This window comes from Rhinoraja longicauda, chromosome 5 (assembly GCF_053455715.1).
Source record: "Rhinoraja longicauda isolate Sanriku21f chromosome 5, sRhiLon1.1, whole genome shotgun sequence".
NCBI classification, from domain to species: domain Eukaryota; kingdom Metazoa; phylum Chordata; class Chondrichthyes; order Rajiformes; family Arhynchobatidae; genus Rhinoraja; species Rhinoraja longicauda.
Window position 1 is genome coordinate 13,454,026 of NC_135957.1, and position 24,478 is coordinate 13,478,503.

The 24,478-nt window shown below is 43.3% G+C and overlaps 1 protein-coding gene across 1 annotated transcript; it reads right to left on the reverse strand.

The window, feature by feature from the left end:
• Positions 1-610: 610 nt before the first annotated feature.
• On the reverse strand, positions 611-23,939 carry LOC144593874 (chorion-specific transcription factor GCMa-like). The gene is made up of 5 exons (XM_078399998.1): positions 23,841-23,939; positions 17,552-17,804; positions 10,594-10,706; positions 5,384-5,506; positions 611-1,198 (listed from the first exon to the last, which is right to left on the reverse strand). Exons 1-5 carry the CDS (start codon positions 23,937-23,939, stop codon positions 611-613), a joined length of 1,176 nt encoding a protein of 391 aa, XP_078256124.1.
• Between the last annotated feature and the right edge of the window lie 539 nt (positions 23,940-24,478).

A 24,478-nucleotide genomic window follows, 5' to 3' on the forward strand; every position in this document is an offset into this window, starting at 1 on the left:
CTATCTCAACATTTAAGAAACAGTTCGATAGGTACATGAATAGGATAGGTTTGGAGGGATATGGTCAAACGCAGGCAGGCGGACTAGTGTAGCTGGGACATGTTGGCAAGTTGGGCCAAAGGGCCAGTTTGCACACAGTATCACTCTATGACTCTATATTGCTGCCATTTATTTACACTGGAGAACTCATGATATATTGTTGTTGCTGTACCAAATTTCAAAAAACTTTGATCAGATATCATTTGTCAAAAATAATGCTTATCACAACATCCTGCAGAACGTTGGTCCTTGTTGATATACTTCAAATATACTGCCTTAGCTGTCAAGTTCCTGTTTGGTCTTTTATATAAAGCTGAAAATGTCACCCAATATTTAGTGTAAAATTTCTAAAAGTCAATCCCATATTTGATTGCAGTTCCTTTAAATGAGTTGTATTTTAAGATGGAGAGGTGTTTAATAACATACGGCTGGAAAGTTAAATAATTCTCAGTTTCACTTCTTTCATGTTTGAGTGAAGGATCAACTCTTTGAGTTGCAGTTTGTTGTTGAGCGATATTGGCACCTTTCTTCCAGGCTTCCTAGTCCGGTTAATCTTTTTGGTGGTAGACCCCTACACAGGGTACATGGTCGCAGGTATGTAGGCGTTCTGATTTTGCAGGAACATCGCGTCATATACATAATCTCCGTATTCATCTAGATTGGGCTTTGAGGTTTGGTAGACCATTTTGTTCACGTTGCTTACTGCAGATTGTACGTGCTGCGCTGGATCGCGTAGGTTTTTGGGGCTAACAGCTTCATTGCCAGTCTCTGACGGACCCTGAGAGTATCTGATAAAAGAATTGCTGTAAGCAGTCTTCCCTGAAGGAATTTTATTCCAGTTGGGATACTCTCCGCACTCAAAATTTGTACTGCAGTTTGTTCCGGGGCTACTGTGGTTCCCAGGATATTGACACCCCCCACTAAATTGTGCACACCTGCTGTAAAATCTGCTAATATCCATTTCACAAGGATCGTAAAGGTAGGTCGACTTTCCAAAGTCATGGCCATTGGTGTACGACAGGCACTGATTGCCGGGAACGTTCTCCAGTGCAAAACAATCTTCCAGGTTTCCATTGACATAGAGACTGGAGAAAATGCTTCTGTTGTTGGAGGTAAATGTTGCCTGAGCTCCTTCACAATCAGTTATGCCTGTTAATGACTTGGGGGAAAAGAAACAAAAGTAACAATTAATAATTTGCTACGCAATTTATCTTAATGACAACTTCAACTTAAAAGCTACCTTTCACGTAAAAGAACTCCAAGGCGCAACTCAACTCCTGGAACCAGAAGTGACCTTGGAAATAAAAGGTGGAGACTATTTTCTACATGGCGAGAGAATTCAGAAGTCAGTGGTGTAAAGGGACTTGGAAGTGCTGGTGCACGATTCCCCAAAAAGTTAATTTGCAAGTCGAATCGGCAGTAAGGAAGGCGAATGCAATGCTAGCATTTATTTTGGGAGGACTAGAATACAAAAACAGGAATGTCATGCTGAGGCTCTATAAGACGATGGTCAGACCATATTTGGAGTATTGTGAGCAGTTTTGGGGTCCCATATCTGAGGAAGGATGTGCTGGCTTGGAGACGGTCCAGAGGAGATTTATGAGAATGATCCCATGAATTATTGGGTTAACATATGATGAGCGTTTAAAGTCACTGGGCCTGTACTCGTTAGAGTTTAGAAGGATGAGGGGGAGACCTCGTTGAAACTTACTGAATATTGAAAGAGCTGGATAGAGTGAATGTGGAGAGGATGTTTCCACTAGTGGGAGAGTCTAGGACCAGAGGCCATAGAATAAAAGGACATAACTTTAGAATGGAGATGAGGAGGAATCTCTTAGGTGGTGAATCTGTGGAATTCATTGCCACAGACGGCTGTGGATGCCAAGTCAATGGATATTTTTAAGGTGGAGGTTGACATATTCTTGATTAGTAAGGATGTCAGGGATTATGGGGTGAAGGGAGGAGAATGGGGTTGAGAGGGAAAGCTAGATCAGCCATGATTGAATGGCAGAGTAGACTCGATGGGCTGAAATGGCCTAATTCTGCTCCTATAATCGGGATCCGTTTCAACAGGTCAACAGCGGTTGCCATGTTACTAGCTCTCCACTGTGCTCCAGCCCATCTGTATAATTGGAACATACACAGGTCGTGTAGCTGTTCATCGACTACAGCTCAACATTCCACGCACATGCTCACCAACCCCTGACCTGGACCTCTGTACCCACCTCTGCAACTGGATCCGTGACATTCCTCATCGGCAGATCTCAGTGTGGAAGGGGATCAACATGTCATGGACCATCAGGTTCACCTCAATGTCGCTTGCTTAGCCGCCCTGCTCCACTCCCTACATCCATGACTGTGAGGAAATAGTTCCAATGCCATCCACAAATTTGCCCACAACTCCCTGGTTGTTAGCCATATCATGTGTGGTGATGAGGCAGCATACAGGAAAGTGATGGAGCACATGGTTGACTGGTCTCATTCGTTGTAAGTTCATAAGTTCTAGGAGCAGAATTAGGCCATTTGGTACATCAAGTGTACTCTGTGGCTGGTCTATCTTTCCCTCTTAAAAAACATTCTCCTGCCTTCTCCCCATAACCCCTGACACCCTTACAAATCAAGAATCTATCAGTCTCCACCTTAAAAATAGCCATTGATGGCTTCCTCAGCCGTCTGTGGCAATGAATTCCACAGATTCGCCACCCTCTGACTAAATCAATTGTTAACAAAACCAAGTAATTGTTGACTTCAGAAGATGAAGTCAGGAGTTCACAAGACAGTTTTCAGGGGTGGAGAGTGTTTGAAAATTAAAATACTCGGGTGTTAATATCTCAGATGACCTGAAGAAAGCGTGTAAACACTTCTACTTTCCAAGATTTTAAAGAGATTTGGCATGTCATTCAATGTTTAGATTAGAGATACAGTGCGGATCCCTGTACACTAAAACCCCTGTCCAACTTAGGCAATTTTTTAGGCAACTACAGGCGACTAGGCTGCCGCCACACGGTCGTCGGGGTGTCGCCTGTATGGTCGTGAGTTGTCTCCAAAGTGTCGTAGTGTCTTTCTGGTCGCCACTGGATTTTTAGAATGTTGAAAGATTTTCAGCGACAATGGGTTTGACGCCAATGAGTGTAGCTTGACGTCTCCTGATGTAGATGCTGTCATAGGTTGTTGCCAGGTGACGTAGGTTGTCGCCAGTGCTGACTTCGGTGAATTCCATTGGCGACTACCTACGTCAACTAGCGACAGGTACCGGCGTCAAAACCGGAGGCCAAAATGACGTGAATTGTCTTCATTTGTCGCGGACAGGGTCGTAGCTTGTCACAGGTGGACATAGGTTGACTTCGGTTGTTGTACGTTGTCGCCTGTGTGGTCATAGGTTATCGTAGGTGGACGTCCTACTCGTGACGATTGGGTCGCCGGTTGTCAGTAGCTTGACGTCGACTAGGTGGTAGGTTGTTGTAGCTTGCCTTAGACATTGTCACAGGGGGAGTTTTCGGCGACCTGCTAGGACTATGACAGTCACCTAAAAAATTGCCTAAGTGGGACAGGCCCATTACACAATCCAACACGCACAAACAAGGGATAATTTACAGAAGCCAATTAACCTACAAACCTGTACGTCTTTGGAGTGTGGGAGGAAACCGGAGCACCCGGAGAAAACCCTTGCGCTCGCAGGGAGAATGTACAAACTCCGTACAGACAGCACCTGTAGAAAGGATCGAACCTGGGTCTCCGGCGCTGTAGGGCAGCAAATCTACCGCTGTGCCGCCCTAGGCTATTACTTGTTGAAAGGGAATTATGGCAGCCATTTACAGAACACATTGCCAGGAAGTTATAATTAGTGTTTGGCATGGATGCATAGATAATAGGTGCAGGAGCAGGCCCATCGAGCCAGCAGCGCCATTCAATGTGATCATGGCTGATCATCCACAATCAGTACCCCATTCCTGCCTTCTCCCCATATCCCTTGATTCTGCTAACCCTCAGAGCTCTATCTAACTTTCTTTTGAATGCATCCAGTGAATCGGCCTCCACTGCCTTCTGAGGCAGAGAATTCCACAAATTCACAACTCTCTGGGTGAAAAAGTGTTTCCGCATCTGTTCTAAATGGCCTACCCCTTATTCCTAAACTGTAGCCCCTGGTTCTGGACTCCCCCAACATTGGGAACATGTTTCCCGCATCTGGAGTGTCCAATCCCTTAATAATTTTATATGTTTCTATAAGATACCCTCTCATCCTTCTAAATTCCAGTGAATACAAGCCCAGTCGTTCCATTCTTTCATCATATGACAGTCCCGCCATCCCGGGAATTAACCTCGTGAACCTACGCTGCAGTCCCTCAATGGCAAGAATGTCTTTCCACAAATTAGGAGACCAAAACTGCAGTGGTCTCACCAAGGCCCTATACAACTGCAGAAGGACCTCTTTGCTCCTATACTCAAATCCTCTCGTTATGAAGTCCAACATGCCATTAGCTTTCTTCACTGCCTGCTGTACCTGCACGCTTACTTTCAGTGACTAATGTACAAGGACACCCAGGCCTTGATGCACTTCCCCTTTTCCTAACTTGACACCATTCAGATAATAATCTGCCTCCTTGTTCTTGCCACCAAAGTGAATAACCTCACATTTATCCACATTATACTGCATCTACCATGTATCTGTCCATTCACCCAACCTACCTAAGTCACCCTGCATCCTCATAGCATCTTCTTCACAGTTCACACTGCCACCCAGCTTTGTGTCTTCTGCAAATTTGCTTTTTAATTCCTTCATCTAAATCATTAATATATATTGTAAACAGCTGCGATCCCAGCACCGAGCCTTGCAGCACCCCACTAGTCACTACCTGCCTTTCTGAAAGGAACCCGTTAATTCCTACTCTTTGTTTCCTGTCAGCCAAATTTCTATCTATATCAATATCCTATCCCCAATACTATGTGCTCTAATTTTGCCCTGTGTGAGACCTTATCAAATGCTTTCTGAAAGTCCAGAGCCTGAAAAAGATTTAATGCCCACAGATTGTAATTGCATGCTGAATATTTCAAAAAATTAAATTCTCCAAAGTTTTAAATTATTTTGTGCACTAGCATTTGCTGTACAGATCAATGAGATTGGACTAACTTTCCACAACACAATAAATGCTTTGGTCTTTAAGCTTTTGGACACGTGGAATATGAAGGCCAAGAGGTTTGTTCCTTCAAAGAAACTTGAAATCATTGCCTCAACCAAGCCTGACTTGATCATTTTTTCCCTAAAATGTCTATGTGGATCTGGTTGCTTATGTCTGCACATATCCATTTCACCTTTCCCAAGCAGTCACCATTAATGCACACTTACCTGCAGTTCCCTTTTGTCTTTATAACATCCATTTTCCGTGTATGGTCTCTTTTTGTTGATGGACCTCCTTGCTTCAGCTTCTGTCTTTGTCTCTGGTCTCGGATGATCATGCACACCTTTAGCCTGCCCAGTAAAACAAAATGTAGTGCACGTGCATCACGGCCTGATTCAGCAACTCGAACGCCCAGGGGCGAAGAAGACTGGAAGAAGTGGTGATCATTGCCCAGTCCATCATGGGTACTGACCTCCCCATCATCGAAGGGATTTGCAGGAGTCACTGCCTCAAAAAGGCAGCCAACATCATCAGAGACCCACACCACCCTGGCCACACTTTCATTTCACCACTGCCATTGGGAAGAAGCTACAGGAGCCTGAAAACTGTAATGTCCAGGTTCAGGAACAGCTTCCCGACAGCCATCAGGCTATGAAACACTACAACCTCCTAATAAACTCTGAATTACATAGACTTGGAGACATTTTTTTGCACTATTATTGTATATGTGTGTGTGTATAAGTATGTATGTGTGTGTGCGTGTGTGTATAAGTATGTATTTGTATGTATTTGTATGTATGTGTAAGTATGTATGATGTATATGTATGTGTGTAAGTATGTATGGTGTATGTATGTGTGTATAAGTATGTATGGTGTATGTGTGTGTATAAGTATGTATGTGTATCATATCATATATATATATATACAGCCGGAAACAGGCCTTTTCGGCCCTCCAAGTCCGTGCCGCCCAGCGATCCCCGCACATTAACACTATCCTACACCAACTAGGGACAATTTTTACATTTACCCAGCCAATTAACCTACATGTATGTATGTATGTATGTATGTGTGTGTTTAGGTATGTATGTGTATATGTAAATTATATATATTTTATATATATAAAATGTGTGTGTGTGTATATATACACTGATTTTTTTTCTCGTTTATTATATTGTTTACAGAGTACAATGTTTACATATTCTGTTGTGCTGCTGCAAGTAAGAATTTTATTGTTCTATCTGGGACGACAATAAAACACTCTTGAATCTTGACTCTCTTGAATACGTCACAGAAATGGACGACGGGGTCACGTTTGAACTACCTGCTGTAGTCTGGATGGTGTTCCTAGTTTTAAATGTCAAAGAATTTGCAGATGTAACATTCATCTGGAGGCTCACCATCTCAGGGCTGAATAAAACCACCAAATCCCTCTCCCAGGCCAAGAATGTTTTCTTTTGGGGGGGAATCGAGATTGTTGCAATAATGGCCTATTTCTGTGCTGTATCTCTAAACTGGACTAGTCACTGATGTACCAGAAAGAAATCCAAAGTTCCTTTACTCATATGCAAGAAACAGTGGAAGACCCTTCACTGACGTACAAGAACACACTTTGTTCAACTACATAGTTCCTTGAAGTTGGCATCACAGGTAGATGGAGTAGTCAAATAGGCTTTTGACACATTGGCCTTCATCAGTCAGAATATTGAGTTGAACTTCATGTTGCAGTTATATGAGATGTTGGTGAGGCTCTATTTGGAGTATTTTATTCAGTTCTGGGCACCATGTTATAGGAAGGATGTTGTCAAGCTGGAAAGGGTACAGAGAAGATTTACGAGGATGTTTCCAGGACTCAAGGGTCTGGGCTATACAGAGAGGTTGAGCGGGCTGGGACTCTATTACTTGGGAAGCAGGAGGATGAAGGGTGATCTTGTCGAGGTGCATAAAATCATGAGAGGAATAGATCGGGTAGACGTTAGTAAATCTTGCCCAGAGTGGGGGAATGGCGAACCGGACGACATAGGTGAGGGGTGACAGATTTAATAGGAGTCTGAGGGGTAACTTTTTCACATAAAGGGTGGTGGGTGTATGGAACAAGTTGCCTGAAGATGTAATTGAGGCAGGGACTATTGCAATGTTTAAGAAGCAGAGGTACGTGGATAGGACAGGTTTAGAGGGATGTTGGGCCAAACACAGGCAGATGGGACTAGTGTAGGTGGAACATGTTGGTCAGTGTGAGCAAGTTAGGCCAAAAGTCCTGTTTCCACACTGTATCACTCTATGACACACTATGTTCAACTAAAGAATGTGCAATTTTTTTAGTGCTAAAATGATTTGCATCTATTAGTTTCCGCAAGGCACACTGACATCTTTAAAGAACTTAAACCACAACCGTAGAAATGACACGAAGGACTCTTATGCATGCAGGTCCTCAACTAAATGACTGGAATTTACAATGGGAAATAATCAGTTATCAATGGTCTCAGTAATAATGGAGAAAATCAACAGAAACTTCTAAAATATGCAGTTCAACATGGAAATTCGGAAATTGTCGCCAATTGCCTGCTCCTTGCATAGTGTGTTCTGATGCCTTTCTCCAATGCAGTTTTCTGAAATTAGTGGCGTAGCAAGAACAAGTGTGGCACGGTGGTGCAGTGGTAGCGCTGCTGCCTTACAGCGCCAGAGACCAGGGTTCGAACCTGACCATGGGTGCTGTCTGTACGGGGTTTGTACGTTCTCCCCGTGACCTGTGTGGGTTTTCTCTGGGTGCTCCGGTTTCCTCCAACACTCCAAACACGTACAGGTTTGTAGGTTAATTGGCTGGGTAAAATTGTACATTGGCCTAATGTGTGTAGGGCAGCGTTAGTTCACGGGGACCGTTTGTCGGCATGGACTTGGTGGGCTGAAGGGCCTGTTTCCGCACTGTTATCAGTAAACTAAACTAAACCAAGCTAAACTTAAGGTATTTACATATTATCCTAACTTTGTAAAAGAACTCAAAATGCTCCGCATTGTAGTTTCATATGGTGAAAGAGCCCATTCCAGCTAACCCAGTGTGTGAAGCTTATAGAGTTCCCACCACGTTTCTCTGTAACCTATTCTTCATCCATTTTCATCAACTGCATATTTTAGAAGTTTCTGTTGATTTTCTCCATTATTACTGATTGTATACGATTGTACATATAATGGTAAATGTAACTTTAAGGGCGGCACAGTGGTGCAGCGGTAGAGTTGCTGCCTCACAGCGCTTGCAGCGCCGGAGACCCGGGTTCAATCCCAACTACTGGTGCTGTCTGTGTGGGTTATTGTACGTTCTCCCCGTGACCTGCGTAGGTTTTTCTCCAAGATCTTCGGTTTCCTCCCACACTCCAAAGACGTACAAGTTTGTAGGTTAATTGGCTTGGTATAAGTGTAGATTGTCCCTAGTGTGTGTAGTATAGCGTTAATGTGTGGGGGTCGCTGGTTGGTGCGGACTCAGTGGGCTGAAGGGCCTGTTTCCATGCTGTATCTCTAAACTAAACCAAACTGAGTACCAGAATGGTGTGATTTGCGACATTTGATATATTCATTATCTTATCAGTCTCGTGAATACGTGCGAGTATGCACAGCTTACTTTTGTAAAATAAAGAAGAACCACACAGGCAACAGCGTGTACTGAAAACCTGTGCTTGTTTTCTATTTACATGTGCTGCCGTAATATCTTACAACTCACCTACACACCAGGAGAAAGTTGCACTACTTTGGGATGTAGAAAGAAATCAAATCACCCGTAGGAAACCCACACGTTCACAGGGACAACGTGCAACTCCTCATGACAGCACCACAGGTCATGTTTGAATCAGGTTGACTGGTGCTTTGAGGCAACGTCTCTATCAGCTGCCAGTCCAATGTCCACAAAAGATTTTTTTTTCTTTCGTTTATGGGATTATAATTTGGTGAACTTAATTTAATGTCACGTGTAGCGAAGTACAGTGAAAAGCTTTAAGAATAAGGGGTAGGCCATTTAGAACGGAGATGAGGAAAAACTTTTTCACTCAGAGAGTTGTAAATCTGTGGAATTCTTGCCTCAGAAGGCAGTTGAGACCAATTCTCTGGATGCTTTCAAGAGAGAGCTAGATAGAACTCTTAAAGATAGCGGAGTCAGGGGGTATGGGGAGAAGGCAGGAACGGGGTACTGATTGTGAACGATCAGCCATGATGACATTAAATGGCGGTGCTGGCTCGAAGGGCCGAATGGCCTCCTCCTGCACCTATTGTCTATTAAAGCCTTTTTGTTGTGTGCTCTCCAGTCAGCGGAAAGACTGTACGTGATTGCAATCGAGCTGCCCATGGTGTACAGATACAGGATAAACGTTTAGTGCTGGATAAAGTCCAGTAAAGTCCAGTAAAGTCCAATCAAAGGTCGTATGAGGGTCTCCATTGAAAGTAGATGGTGGCTTGGGACTGTGGTGTAGTTGTCGGGCCGAGTGAGGAGGGCGGCCGAGAATGAAGGGGAGGTTGAGGTGTGGCCACGTGCGGGCTGCAGGCAGTAGATGGAACTATTCACCGAACTGCTGTAACTTTGTCGGCCCCAAAACATGGCGACAGTTGTGGACCAGGTGAGGTCTGTTAAATGATTTTACCGGGTTGTATGCAAAACAAAGTGTTTCACCTCACCTAAATACATGTGGCAATAAAGTATCATTGGATCATTGGTGTTTTTCATTTGTTGTAGCATGTTTTGCAATGAAAAACATTTCTCAAAATCCTTCAAATACATTCAAATAAACAAAGCCACTCGGTCTTTTCAGTGCCTCAATTTGCATCAGTCGTCTGGTTTTCTCAAAAATGTTAACAGACCAAGCATCCCTCCAGTAAGTGTGTGGATGCTTGTGGTAACCGATGTGTAGGTTGGGTCTGATGAAGGGTCTCGACCTCAAACATCACCCATCCTTTTCCCTCAGAGATGCTGCCTGACCTGCTGAGTTACTCCAGCACTTTGTGTTTATCTTCAGTATAAACCAGCATCTGCAGCTCCTTCCTACACATGGGTCTCCTACACATGCTGCATGTCCCGCTGAGTTACTCTGGCATTTTGTGTCCTACCTGCACATACCAGGTCACAGGATGTTAAGCAACGAGCGGGAATTATGCCAATAATAATTTGTCATGTCAGGTGAGGTGCAGGTTTTTTTTTAAAACTGCAGTTCTCAAGAGCAGAAAGACCTCTCGAGGATGAAGCATAATTCCATACTGCTAAGCCCTTGGGAACATAAATGCAAGAGTCGCAGTCAATCATGGTTTTAACTAGAGAAATCCAGGGAGAAAATTTATATAGAGAGTGTTTAAAGATGAACATTTCAGAGGAATATTGGAGGGGAGGGGGAGGCAGTGAACAATACTTTTATCCACGATTAAGTGTATTTGACATATGTGTTTTAGTAAAGAGGGTGACACCAACCTGAAAAAAGATGCATTTTTCTTCGTGTCTCCAGAAGTTGGTGACAGGGTATCCCCCGTGCCCTCGGCATGGCAACAGGTTCAAGGCAGCCCCGCAGTGTGGACAGCACTTCTCTGTAACGACAAGAACACTTCTCAAGGACTTGTCGACTTCAGTTTACTTTCTTGCCTTACCCATGGACAAAGTTACATATATGCTGAGATATTGTATTCCAGTTCAAATGAGGAATTATTTATATATATATATATATATATATGCAAGAAGGAACTACAGATGCTGGTTTAAATAGTCAAAGATAGACACAAAAAGCTGGAGTAACTCAGTGGGACAGGCAGCATCTTTGGAGAGAAGGAATGGAATGAACTAAGGATAATTCTTGGCGAAGGAAATACGGCACATCTTGGCGCACAATATGTAACAGCATGCCACAACCTGAGAGACAGTGAATGACCAACGTGTACACATACACTCATACATAAATTGACTGAGGAAATTAATATCGACCTACTAAACGTGCTACCTTGTTGTACTGTTTACAACTGCAAGAACGAGTAGCAATCAATAAAAGGCTATAAATGTATTGCGTGAATATATATATATATATATATATATATATATATATATATATACACAGGGGCATATCGACCCATGCATTGTATACTTGTCTTTATATTCATGCATTTTAAATATGTATGTTATGTTCTATACTTTGGCAACATAATTATGTATCTTATCATGCCAATAAAGTATTTTTAATTGGAAAAAAATAATTTGAAATTGAATGGGTGACATTTCCGGTCGAGACCAGGTTACAGGATGTTAATCAGAGAGTGGGAATGATGCAAATAATAATTTGTCAAGACCCGAAACGTCACCCATTCCTTCTCTCCAGAGATGCTGCCTGTCCCGCTGAGTTACTCCAGCATTTTGTGGGGGAGGGGAGCATGCTAGACCAATGCAGGAGAGCTTTGGGCCCAACGGCCACCCTGTTCTTGTATATTACTAAAATATTCCCAATGTTGGGGGAGTCCAGAACCAGGGGCCACAGTCTTAGAATAAAGGGGAGACCATTTAAAACTGAGGTGAGAAGGAACTTTTTCACCCAGAGAGTTGTGAATTTGTGGAATTCTTTGCCACAGAAGGCAGTGGAGACCAAATCACAGGATGGATTTAAGAGAGAGTTAGGTAGAGCTCGAGGGGCTAGTGGAACCAAGGGATATGGGGAGAAGGGAGGCACGGGTTATTGATTGTGGATGATCAGATGTGATCACAATGAATGCCGGTGCTGGCTCGAAGGGCCGAATGGCCTCCTCCTGCACCTACTTTCTATGTTTCTACATTTCTATATAGAAGATAGACACAAAATGCTGGAGAACGCAAGAAATTGCAGAGAATTGTGTACACAGCCCAGACCATCACACAAACCAACCTCCCTACCATTGACTCCATCTACACCTCACGCTGCCTCAGCAAGACCAGCAGCATAATCAGGAATGAGTCGCACCCTGGCCACTCCCTCTTCGCCCCTCTCCCATCGGGAAAAAGGTATAGAAGTGTGAAAACGCACACCTCCAGATTCAGGGACAATTTCTTCCCAGCTGTTAGCAGGTAAACTGAACAATCGCACCGACAACTAGAGAGTGATCCTGAACTATTTCCTCATCGGAGACCCTCAGACTATCTGTGATCGGACTTTACCGGCTTTATCTTGCACTAAACGTTACTCACGTTATTCCCTTTATTCTGTATCTGTACACTGTGAATGGCTCGATTGTAATCGTGTTTTGTCCTTCTGCTGACTGGTTAGCATGCAAGGAATGCTTTACACTGTACCTTAGTCAATAAACTAAATTCAAACTCAAATGTATTCCATGTTGACCCTATCTCCATCAGCTCTCCTTTTGCTAAAGTAATACAATTAAATGTTGAGCATTTTTTATCAAGGCAAATGCGTTTTGCACATAAGTTTAATATTCAAATTTTCATTCATCCTTGACTGTGGCAGTGTTCAACTCGTATTGTTCTCTCTTTAGTGGTGTAGGTGTACAAAAGTAAAACAAAACTGACAGGTTTACAAAAAAACAAAGTGCAAGTTTCTTTGGAAGTGACTTCTATGTGAACCATAGAGTCAAACAGCATGGAAACAGGCCCTTCGGCCATTGGGTCCACGCCAGCCATCAACCACCTTTTCACTAATCCTACATGTTTTTTATCTCCCTACATTCTCATCATCGCACCCCAGATTCTTCTACGTACCGATTAATTTACAGAGACCAATTAACCAACCAACTTATATGTCAGAGGTGTGGGAGGGAACCAGAGCACCCAGAGGAAACCCAGGCAGCACAGGGAGAACGTACAAACTCCGTACAGACAGCTCCCATAGTCAGGATCAAACTCAAGTCTCTTGCACAGCAACTCTACCACTGCGCCACTGTGTCGTCCTTGCGTTACAATAGAGTACAATTGTATCAACAATGCTGACCATGGATTATTGGTCAAGGCAACAGAAACTGCCTCCACTGTAAGAGATAGACACAAAATGCTGGAGTAACTCAGCAGGACAGGCAGCATCTCTGGAGAGAAGGAATGGGCGACGTTTTGGGTCGAGCCCCTTCTTCAGACTGAAGAAGGGTCTTTACCCAAAAAGTCGCCCACTCCTTCTCTCCAGAGATACAGCCTGTCCCGTTGAGTTACTCCAGTAATTTGTATCTATCTTCGATTTAAACCAGCATTTGCAGTTCTTACCAACACATCCACTGTTAGAGACCCAGTCTCTCGCTGGACACAGGAATTTTAGTCCCTTTGCATCCAGTTTGCAGTGCACATTGTGGTGGTTTCACCCATGTCCCCCACTTCATAAGTTATTGGAGCAGAAGTAGGCCATTCAGCCCATCAAGTCTACTCCGCCAATCAATCATGGCTGGTGAACGAAGTCTGCTCCTAGAACCTACGAACATCTACATTATGTTCTTACGTAAGGGAACATGCAGGGATGACATTTCCCCTGGCAGGAGTGTCTCGAACCAAAGGTAATTTCTCAAGTAAGGCTTTAACCATTGAGGCCTGAGATGATAACATAGAACATAGAACAGCACAGCTCAGGAACAGGCTCCTCAGCCCAAAATATCTGTGCCAAACATAATGCCAAGTTAAACTAATCTCCTTTGCATGTGATCCATATCCCTCCACTTGCTGAAGATCAAGTCAAGAGTGTTTGATTGTCATATGTCCTAAACAGAACAATGAAATTCTTACTTGGAGCAGCACAATGGAATATGGTAAACATAGTACACACACACATATATATATATATATATATATATATATATATATATATATATATATACATATATACATACAAAATGCTGGAGTAACTCAGCAGGTCAGGCAGCATCTCGGGAGAGCAGGAATGGGTGACGTTTCAGGTCGAGACCCTTCTTCAGACCCAAAACGTCACCCATTCCTTCTCTCCCGAGATGCTGCCTGACCTGCTGAGTTACTCCAGCATTTTGTGAATAAATACCTTCGATTTGTACCAGCATCTGCAGTTATTTTCTTAGACCACTTTGCACTTACAATTTACACTTAGACCAAGCCAATTAACCTCCAAGCATGTATGCCTTTGGAGTATGTGAAGAATTTAATTGTTCCGTTCCTGGTCCATATAACATTTTACACTCTTTATAAGCTGATATGTGAAGAAGATTCCTTCTTCCAGCTTCACAATTCACAACTCATCAATCCTTTTGTATCACACCTTCTATCTACTATAGCTTGTTTGCATTAAATCTCCTTTACTTCTTTAGTTTAGATTACTCTAGAGATACGGCGTAGAAACAGGTCCTTCAGCCCACCGAGACCGCACTGAACAGTGATACACACACTAGGGACAATTTACACTTAGACCAAGCCAATTAACCTCCAAGCCTGTATGTCTTTGGAGTATGGGAGGAAACCAAAGATCTCGGAGAAAACCCATGCAGGTCTCGGGGAGAACGTACAAAATCCGTACAGACAGCACCCGGAGTTGGGATCGAACCCACGTCACCGACGCTGCAAGCGCTGTAAGGCATCAACGGCATCAACTCTACCGCAGCGCCACCGTGCCGTCCTGATAAGAAAGCAATTGCATTTTCCTTCATGACCCTGGGACAATTTCCTTGCCTTCCAGATCAACCATTCTTTTTTAAAAGGTGATATTCATTCATGTTCCACAAATTTATAAAATTTCTGAATTCACAATTAAAATAGCAGTTTTCCAATCCTGGTAACATCTGATGAAGTCACTGCTGAATTAATGAAGCATAGAAACACAATATTAGCAGCATTCTCAATGGATGTTGCCCCAAACATGGATAAGAAAATTGATGATAACATGTTTTTTTTAAAGCATACAAAGTACTGGAGTAACTCAGCGGGTCGTGAAGCATCTCTGGAGAACATGGATAGGTGATGTTTCTGATCTAGCAACGTCACAAATCCATGTTCTCCAGAGGTGGACTTTTAATTGGACTTTACTGGACTTGATCTTGCACTGAACGTTATTCCCTTGATCCTGTATCTGTACAATAGACAATAGACAATAGACAATAGATGCAGGAGGTGGCCATTCGGCCCTTCGAGCAGCACCGCCATTCATGGCTGATCATTCTCAATCAGTACCCCGTTCCTGCCTTCTCCCCATATCCCCTGACTCCACTATCCTTAAGAGCTCTATCTAGCTCTCTCTTGAATGCATTCAGAGAATTGGCCTCCACTGCCTTCTGAGGCAGAGAATTCCACAGATTCACAACTCTCTGACTGAAAAAGTTCTTCCTCATCTCAGTTCTAAATGGCCTACCTCTTATTCTTAAACTGTGGCCCCTTGTTCTGGACTCCCCCAACATTGGGAACATGTTTCCTGCCTCTAATGTGTCCAACCCCTTAATAATCTTATACGTTTCGATAAGATCTCCTCTCATCCTTGGACGGCTCGATTGCATTCATGTATGGTCTTTTCGCTGACTGATTAGCATGCAGTAGAAATGCTTTTCACTATAGCTCAGTACACGTGACAATAATAAACTAAACTAAACTGAATTAAGATGACGCTTGACCAGCTGAGTTGCTCCACCATAAGATGTTTTTTTAAAGCACGCACAAGTGCTGGAGTAACTCAGCGGTTCGGGTAGTATCTCTGGAGAACGTGGGTCGGTGCCGTTTCTGGTCGAAAAACGTCACAAATCCATGTTCTCCAGAGGTGGACTTTTAATCGGGCTTTACTAGACTTCACCTTGCACTAGTCGTTATTCCCTTTATCCTGTATCTGCACACTGTGGACGGCTCGATTCGATAGTCTTTTCACTGACTGGTTAGCACGCGACAGAAAAGCTTTTTCAAATGCACCTGTGACAATAATACAGTAAACTAAATCAAAATAAGCAATTGCCTGACCAGCTGAATTGCTCCACCACTTTGTGTCATTTTTTTGTAAACCAGCACCTGAAGTTCCTTGTTTCCACATTAAACTCGCTCTAACTTGTTTCCATTAAATCTAATTCTCAAAAGAAATATATTTAATTTCCCTTTCATAATCATGGGACAATTTCTTTGACTTCAGATCAAACATTCATTCAATATTCAACAAAACAATTTTTTTTGAATTCACAAATAATTAAAACGGCAAGTTCCTGGTGACGTCTGATGAAGTCATTGCTGTACACGACGACTGTTAAATGTTCTTTCCGCAACAGGGAACGCAAAACTAAACACAATGTTGTTTGGTTATGGCACTCCTGACATTTTATACAAAATCAACTCCCATCCATCCTAAAATTTACAAAAGCCTTCAGGTTTTTAAAGTTTAATGTTGGTGTATGGGGAGTGCCGGTGGGCCGAATGGCCTGTTTCCGCGCTGTGTATCTAAACTAAAATAATTAATCTCACCTATTTCTTCCCATAGAAAGTTCTCACCACTCTAGTATCTCTGGTATATTTTGATACACCAAACATAGATAGAACTCAATTTTATAAATTTAATTCGCAGATAATTAAAAAAAATGTAAAAGTAATTTTTTTAAATAGGAATCTGAGGGGTAACTTTTTCACACAAAGGGTGGTGGGTGTATGGATCGAGCTGCCGGAGAAGGTAGTTGAGGCAAGGATGTTTAAGAAGCAATTAGAACGATACATGGATAGAACAGGTTTAGGGATATAGGCCAAACGCAGGCAGGTGGGACTAGTGTAGATTGGTCATGTTGGTTGGCGTGGGTAAGTTGGGGCCTGTTTCCACATTGTATGACTATCTATGACTCTGATTTGAAATGAGTGAATTGCAGAATTACACGTTTATCGCCACTTTCTCAATGGATATTTTCCCGTACATGGATAAGGAAACGGATGACAAGATGTTTAAAAGACACACCCAAAAGTGTTGGAGTAACTCAGCGGGTCAGGTTGCATTTCTCGAGAACAAGGATAGATGATGTTTCAAGTCAGGAAATGTCACCTTTTCATGTTCATAAGTTCATGTCAAAGGAATGTAATCGATTCTGCTCCGCCATTCAATCATGGCTGATCTATCTTTCCCTCTTCACCCCATTCTCCTGCCTTCTCCACATAACCCTTACTAATCAAAAAATTGTCAATCGCCACCTTAAAAATACCCAATGATTTGACCACCACCGCCGTCTGTGGCAATGGAATCCACACATTCACCAGCCTCTGCTAAACAAATTCCTCCTCGTCTCCTTTCTAAAGGCACTTTATTTTATTCTGAGGCTGTGGCCTCTGGTCCTAGCCTCTCTCAGAGTAGTGAAAATGTCCTCTCCACTCTATCCAGGCCTTTCACTGCTCGGTGTTCTCCAGAGATGCTGCCTGACCCGCGAGTTACTCCACCCACTTTGCATCTTGTTTTCGTGTGAACCAGCACCTGCAGTTCCTTGTGCCTGGATGCGAAGATGGGATGTTTACTCACTTTGCTGCTTCTGCCGTGCCTTGTCACATATGGCGGGTCTCTGATAAATCTTTTTGCCGTCAGGCAGCGAGCAGTCGTTGATGCAAACCATGACTCCGAGGCAGGATTTCTTCAGGATGTGGCAGTTGTGGTTGTTGGTGTTCCTCATCGCCCATCCACTCTGATGCCTCTGCGCGTTCTTATCATCCGCACAGTAAACGAATTTCACGTAGGAATCCGTCCATTCCTGGAAACTATCCAATTGAAGCACATCCTGCCAAGAGGAATTAACAAATACATTTTTTTAAAGACAATAACGACCTTTGAAATTTCACCCACGGTCTGGAGTCTGAAGAAGGGTCTCGACTCGCCATGTCACCTATCCATGTTCTCCAGTGATGCTGCCTGGCCCGCTGAGTTACTCCAACACTGTGTGCCCATCTGGAGTGATTCAAGCTGCTTGAAGCAACTTCCTTTGAAGAATTTGTCATAATAATGTTGTTCATTTTGCCAAAATCAACCAGATGGATTCACTTTTGTTAATGTTGACTTTAATAATGTTCAGTTTAGCGATCCGGCACGGAAACAGGCCCTTCGGTCCACCACGTCGACCATCAATCACCCATTCACATTGGTTCTATGTTATCCCACTTTCTCGTCCACTCCCTACACACGAGGGACAATTTGCTGAGACCAATTAACCTAAAAATCCACTCATTTATTTTAGTTTAGTATGATTTATTTTAGTTTAGATTAGTTTACAGTGCACAAAGAGGCCCTTCGGCCCTACTGAGTCAATGCCGAGCAGTGATCCCCGCACACTATACTCCACACACCAGGGACAATTTACAATTTTACCGAAGCCAATTAACCTACAAAGCTGTACGTCTTTGGAATGTGGGAGGAAACCGGAGCACCCAGAGAAAACCCACGCGGTCACAGGGGGAACATACCAACTCCGTACAGACAGCACCCGTAGTCAGATCGAACCCGGGTCTCTGGCGCTGTGAGGCAGCAACTCTACCACTGTGCCTCTGTGCAACCCTCAATTGTCTTTGGGATGTGGGAGGAAACTGGAGCACTAGAAATAATCCTATGCAGTCACATGGAGAACGTACAAACTCCACACAGACAGCACTCGAGGTCAGGATCGAACCTATGTCTCTGGCGCTGTGTATTAACTCATGACTGGAAAAACTATATAATCTCACGCTGAAGAACCTTATTAACAATATAATATGTCAAAAGATACAAAATGTTATATGGCAAAGATCATTAAGGTGTTTAATATCATTACATTTTGTTTTGAGGAAATACTTTTCTAAAGTATTCACTACACATTGCAATACAAAATCAATCTTATGTTTTCAGACACTGGGGTTTTATCTTCATATCTTATCAATGAGATACGTGTTCATTTGTATCCCAGTTCTCTTGCCTTATTTGAGAACCGCTCATTGCAGTGTCCTTATGAAAGGGAACTGATAGAGCTAATCAGTATTATTATAATTTGCCTTTATTGTTCTTTACGGTTAAGCTATCAATGGAAAATGTTTAGGGGAAATAATGTGTCTTGGAGGCAGAGTTGCAGAGATATACATCGGGGAAACAGGTCCTTCACGCCGACCCATTTACACTAATTCTAAAAAAAAAAGACACAAAGCGCTGGAGTAACTCAGCGGGCCAGACAGCGTCTCTGGAGAACATGGATAGGTGATGTATTACGATTCGAAACATCATCTATCCATGTTCTCCAGAGATGCTGCCTGACCCGCTGAGTTACACCAGCGCTCTGTGTCCTTTTTTTGTAAACCAGCATCTGCAGTTCCTGTATCTACACTAATCCTATACAGGTGCCAATCCCGCCAACTGTCCCCTCGCCCACACACCAGCGGCAATTCACACCGGCCAATTAATTTACCAATCCACATGTCTGGCTCAAAGTTGTGTTGTTTTTGCTATTATATTAGAAGGATGAGGAATGCTAATCTTATTGTAAAGTTATAGAAAGGGTGCTTTGATAAGGTGTTTAATGTCATTATATTTATTTTGAGGAAATATTTTTGATTTCACATTAATGTTATTAAACACCTTATTGAAGTTATCTCTCTATAACTTTATTTTACATTGCAAAACAAAATTAATCTGATGATTACAGACACTGGGCTTTTATCTTCATATCTTATCAACGAGATTTGTGTCCATTTTGTATCCCAGTTCTCTTTCCTTCTTTGAGAACAAATGCTGTGGTTCACAGCAGTGCCTTTATCAAAGGGAACTGATAGAGCTAATCAGTATTATTATGTTTGCCTTTATTGTTCTTTAGGACCAAGCTATCAATGGAAATGTTTTGGGGAAATAGTGCGTCTTCAGAGTCAGACAGGTATAGAGAAATACATCAGAGAAACGGGTCCTTCACACCCTGCTATTTACATTCATTCTAAAAAACAACACAAAGCGCTGGAGTGACTCAGTGGGCCAGGCAGCCTCTCAGGAGAACATGGATAGGTGGTGTATCACTATTCCAAACATCACCAGTGCCTGTTCCTCATCAATAGTACAGACATGAAAACTAAAATTGATGTTTCTGAACATGATCTTGCACAACCTGGGAGCATTGCAACTAACGACCCTCTGGACATAGGAACAGCGAACTGCAGATGAGCATTAGTTCTAGCAGCAGAATTAAGCCATTCTGCCCATCGAGTCTATTCCGTCATTCAATCATGGCTGATCTATCTTTCACAACCCCATTCTCCTGCCTTCTTCCCATAACCCATGTCACCCGTACTAATCATGAATCTGCCTTAAAAATATCTACTGACAAAAAAATTGCACAGATTCACCACCCACTAACTAAACAAATTGCTCTCATCTCCTTCCTAAAGGTATGCCCTTTGATCCTGAGTCTGTGCCCTCTGGTCCTAGACTCTCCCACTAGTGGAAACATCCTCTCCACTCTATCCAGGCCTTTCACTATCCACAGGTGCTGATTTACATTGCAAAGAAGATATATGAAGCGCTGGCGTAACTCAAGGGGCCAGGCAGAATCCCTGCAGAATATGGATAGGTGCTGTTTTCCAGCCGGATTGAACGGTCTAATTTGTGGAAGGACATTCTTCCTGTTGAGGGAACGCAGCGTAGGTTCACGAGGTTAATTCCCAGGATGGCAGGACTGTCATGTGATGAAAGAATGGAACGACTGGGCTTGTATTCACTGGAATTTAGTAGGATGAGAGAGGATCTTATAGAAACGTATAAAATTATTAAGGAATTGGACACGCGAGAGGCAGGAAACATGTTCCCGATGTTGGGGGAGTCCAGAACCAGGGGCCACAGTTTAAGAATAAGGGGTAGGCCATTTAGAACAGAGATGAGGAAAAACTTTTTCAGTCAGAGAATTGTGAATCTGTGGAATTCACTGCCTCAGAAGGCAGTGGAGGCCAATTCTCTGAATGCATTCAAGAGAGAGCTGGATAGAGCTCTTAAGGATAGCGGAGTCTGGGGGTACGGGGAGAAGGCAGGAACGGGGTAATGATTGAGAATGATCAGCCATGATCACATTGAATGGCGGTGCTGGCTCGAAGGGCCGAATGGCCTCCTCCTGCACCTATTTTCTATGTTTCTATGTTACCTGAGGCGTGTCACCAACAAGTGATGCCCGCTGCACTTGGCATGGCCCTGCAGTGCGGGCAGGTGTGGAATACCTCGCTATTCATTCCTACCGCCCAAAGTGCCGGACACACAACCACATCCTCGGCTGTCATCTGTGCGGGTTAACTCTGTGCCGCAGCCGCTGTGTAAAACAAGCCAGACCCAGGCTTTCCAGCGTGGGCTTTCTCTGGGTGCTGGATTCCTCCCACGCCCCAGAGATGTGCGGCGTGGACTCGGTGGGCCGAGGGGCTTGTTTCTATGCAGTATCTCTAAACTAGACGAAACTAAACTAAACGTTAGACACAAGAGCTGAAGTAACTCAGCGGGCCAGGCAGCGTCTTTGGAGAGAAGGAATGGGCGACGTTTCGGGTCGAAACCCTTCCTCAGTGTCTATCTTTGGTGTAAACCAGTATCTGCAGTTCCTTACCAAACTAAAGTAAACTTAACGAAACTAAACTACAATAAAACTAAACCTGAACCTAAATATGAACCTAAACTACAATAAAACTAAACCTGAACCTAAATATAAACCTAAACTAAACTACAGTAAAACGAAACATAAACTAAAAGACCGGGCATCAGCGGTAGAGTTGCTGCCTTGCAGCGCCAGAGACCCGGGTTTGATCCTGACTACAGGTACTGTCTGTACGGAGTTTGAGTTGTACCTGTGACCTGCCTGCATGGGTTTTCTCCGACATCCTCGGTTTCCTTCCACACTCCAAAGACGTACAGGTATGTAGATTAATGTGCTTGACATAAATGTAAACTTGTCACCAAGTGTGTGTAGGACAGTGCTAGTGTGAAGGGCCTGTTTCCGCACTGTGTCTCTAAACTAAAATGGAACGAAAACCAAACTAACCCTGAGTGGATTGCAGCTTTTGGAAGCGAGTTCATTGCCACTCTGCTTCACTAAGGCCGTGGCCGTAGGAGTGTCTGATAAATTATTGTATTTGTTGTGCGATTGCGTTAATTTGCCTGCAGGATTTATTTGTTCCGGCTCCCGATCCATTTGACAGTTATACACTTCTGACTCGTGAAATCAAACAGACTGTGCATTTGATACAAATGCATTTTTCTCTCGCCGTCGCTCGGTCCAGCGGGAAAACGCGGCAAGACCATAAAGCGAGATTCTCATTGAACAAATGTCTCAAATACGTGCAGATGATGACATAAGTTGCAAACAGTTTATCTGACGAAATCCGTCACTAAATGCAGCCCCCTCATTTCCCTCTCCCCTGACTCACGGTCTGAAGAAGGGTCTCGACCCGAAACACCACTTATTCCTTTTCTACAGAGATGCTGCCTGACCCGCTGACTTACTCCAGCTTTTTGTGTCTTTCTAAAGCTATCACTGAGATGAGGAAAAACCTTTTCAGTCAGAGAGTTGTGAATCTGTGTAATTTGGTTGTATTACAATACAAGTATTGTATTGGGGTTGGACACGTTAGAGGCAGGAAACATATCATATCATATCATATATATACAGCCGGAAACAGGCCTTTTCGGCCCACCAAGTCCGTGCCGCCCACACGTTCCCAATGTTGGGGGAAGTCCAGAACCAGGGGCCACAGTTTAAGAATAAGCGGTAGGCCATTTAGAACTGAGATGAGGAAAAACCTTTTCAGTCAGAGAGTTGTGAATCTGTGGAATTCTCTGCCTCAGAAGGCAGTGGAGGCCAATTCTCTGAATGCATTCAAGAGAGAGCTAGGTAGAGCTCTTAAGGATAGCGGAGTCAGGGGGTACGGGGAGAAGGCAGGAACGGGGTACTGATGGAGAATGATCAGCCATGATCACATTGAATGATAAATATTGATTAGGGAATGGGGGTAGGATTAAATAAGTTCACACTTCTTCCTACTCCTTTTCGCACATGTTAAGTAATGGATGAAATTCCTTGTATTTCTTCTGTTTTTTTGTTTATTTTGTTTTTTAATTGATGTCTTTTAACATGTTCGAAATAAAATAAAATGAAATGAAATGAAATGGTGGTGCTGGCTCGAAGGGCCAAATGGCCTCCTCCTGCACCTATTGTCTATTGTCTATTGTCTATTGTCTATAGTATTGGTGTGTTTTCTTTTTAAATGTCCCTGCTCTCGCTGTTTGCATAACACCACTTGAAATTAAGCACGGTTATTTTAACACTGAAGATAGACACAAAATGCTGGAGTAACTCGGCGGGACAGGCGGCATCTCTGGAGAGACGAAATGGTTGACTTTTCGGGTCGAGACCCTTCTTCAGACTCACTTTCTAAATCGAATGTCGCTGGATGCGCTAAAATCAAAAGGTTTGGGAAACGTCAATTGAAATTGTGATTGAAAACTTTCAGCGACGCAAATCAAACAAAATTTCGTTTATTTGTGAATATCCCCCAAGATTTAGCTGCGTGTGTGTGTGTGAGAGAGAGAGAGAGAGAGAGAGGGAGAGAGGGAGAGAGGGAGAGAGAGAGGGAGGGAGAGAGAGACATTTATTGAAAGACGGGTGTGTTTGGAGCCGAGGAGTTTATAAACACAAAGTGCTGGAATAACTCAGCGGGTCAGGCAGCATCTCTGGAGAACATGGATAGGCGACGTTTCGGGTCGGGGCCCTTTTTCAGACTTGCTTTATAAAAGAGGCGGTTACGGATTGCCCCGAGGAACTGTGACCTGTTTCTCTCACCTGAGGCAATTTAGGGTCATTGATATCCCAAGAGATGGTCGGTTCGTGCGCTGAGCTGTAATCTGGATTTGAAAAACAGTGTTCTGATCCTTTCAACATCCTGCCGCGGCGCGTTTTGCTTGTGAAAGCACGATCGAAAAAGACCCTCGCGTTTTACTTATGTTTTGTTTTTTTACCACCCAAAGAGCTCCGTTCACAAATCCAGAAACGGGTTCGTTGTGAGACGTGAATTCTCTGTAAAGATACAAGGTACATGTCAGTCAGTGTATATGTAGGAAGGAACTGCAGATGCTGGTTTAACCGAAGATAGACACAAAATGCTGGAGTAAAACTCAGCGGGTCAGGCAGCATCTCTGGAGAGAAGGAATGGGTGACGTTTCGGGTCGAGACCCTTCTTCAGACTGGTTAGGGATAAGGGAAACGAGAGATAAAGACGACGATGTAGAGAGATAAAGAACAATGAATGAAATATATTCAAAAAAGGAACGATGATAAAGGAAACAGGTAATTATTAGCTGTTTGTAGGGTGAAAACGAGAAGCTGGTGCGACTTGGGTGGGGGTGGAATAGAGAGAGAGGGAATGCCGGGGGTAATTGAAGTTAGAGAAATCAAATTTATACCACTGGGCTGTGAGCTGC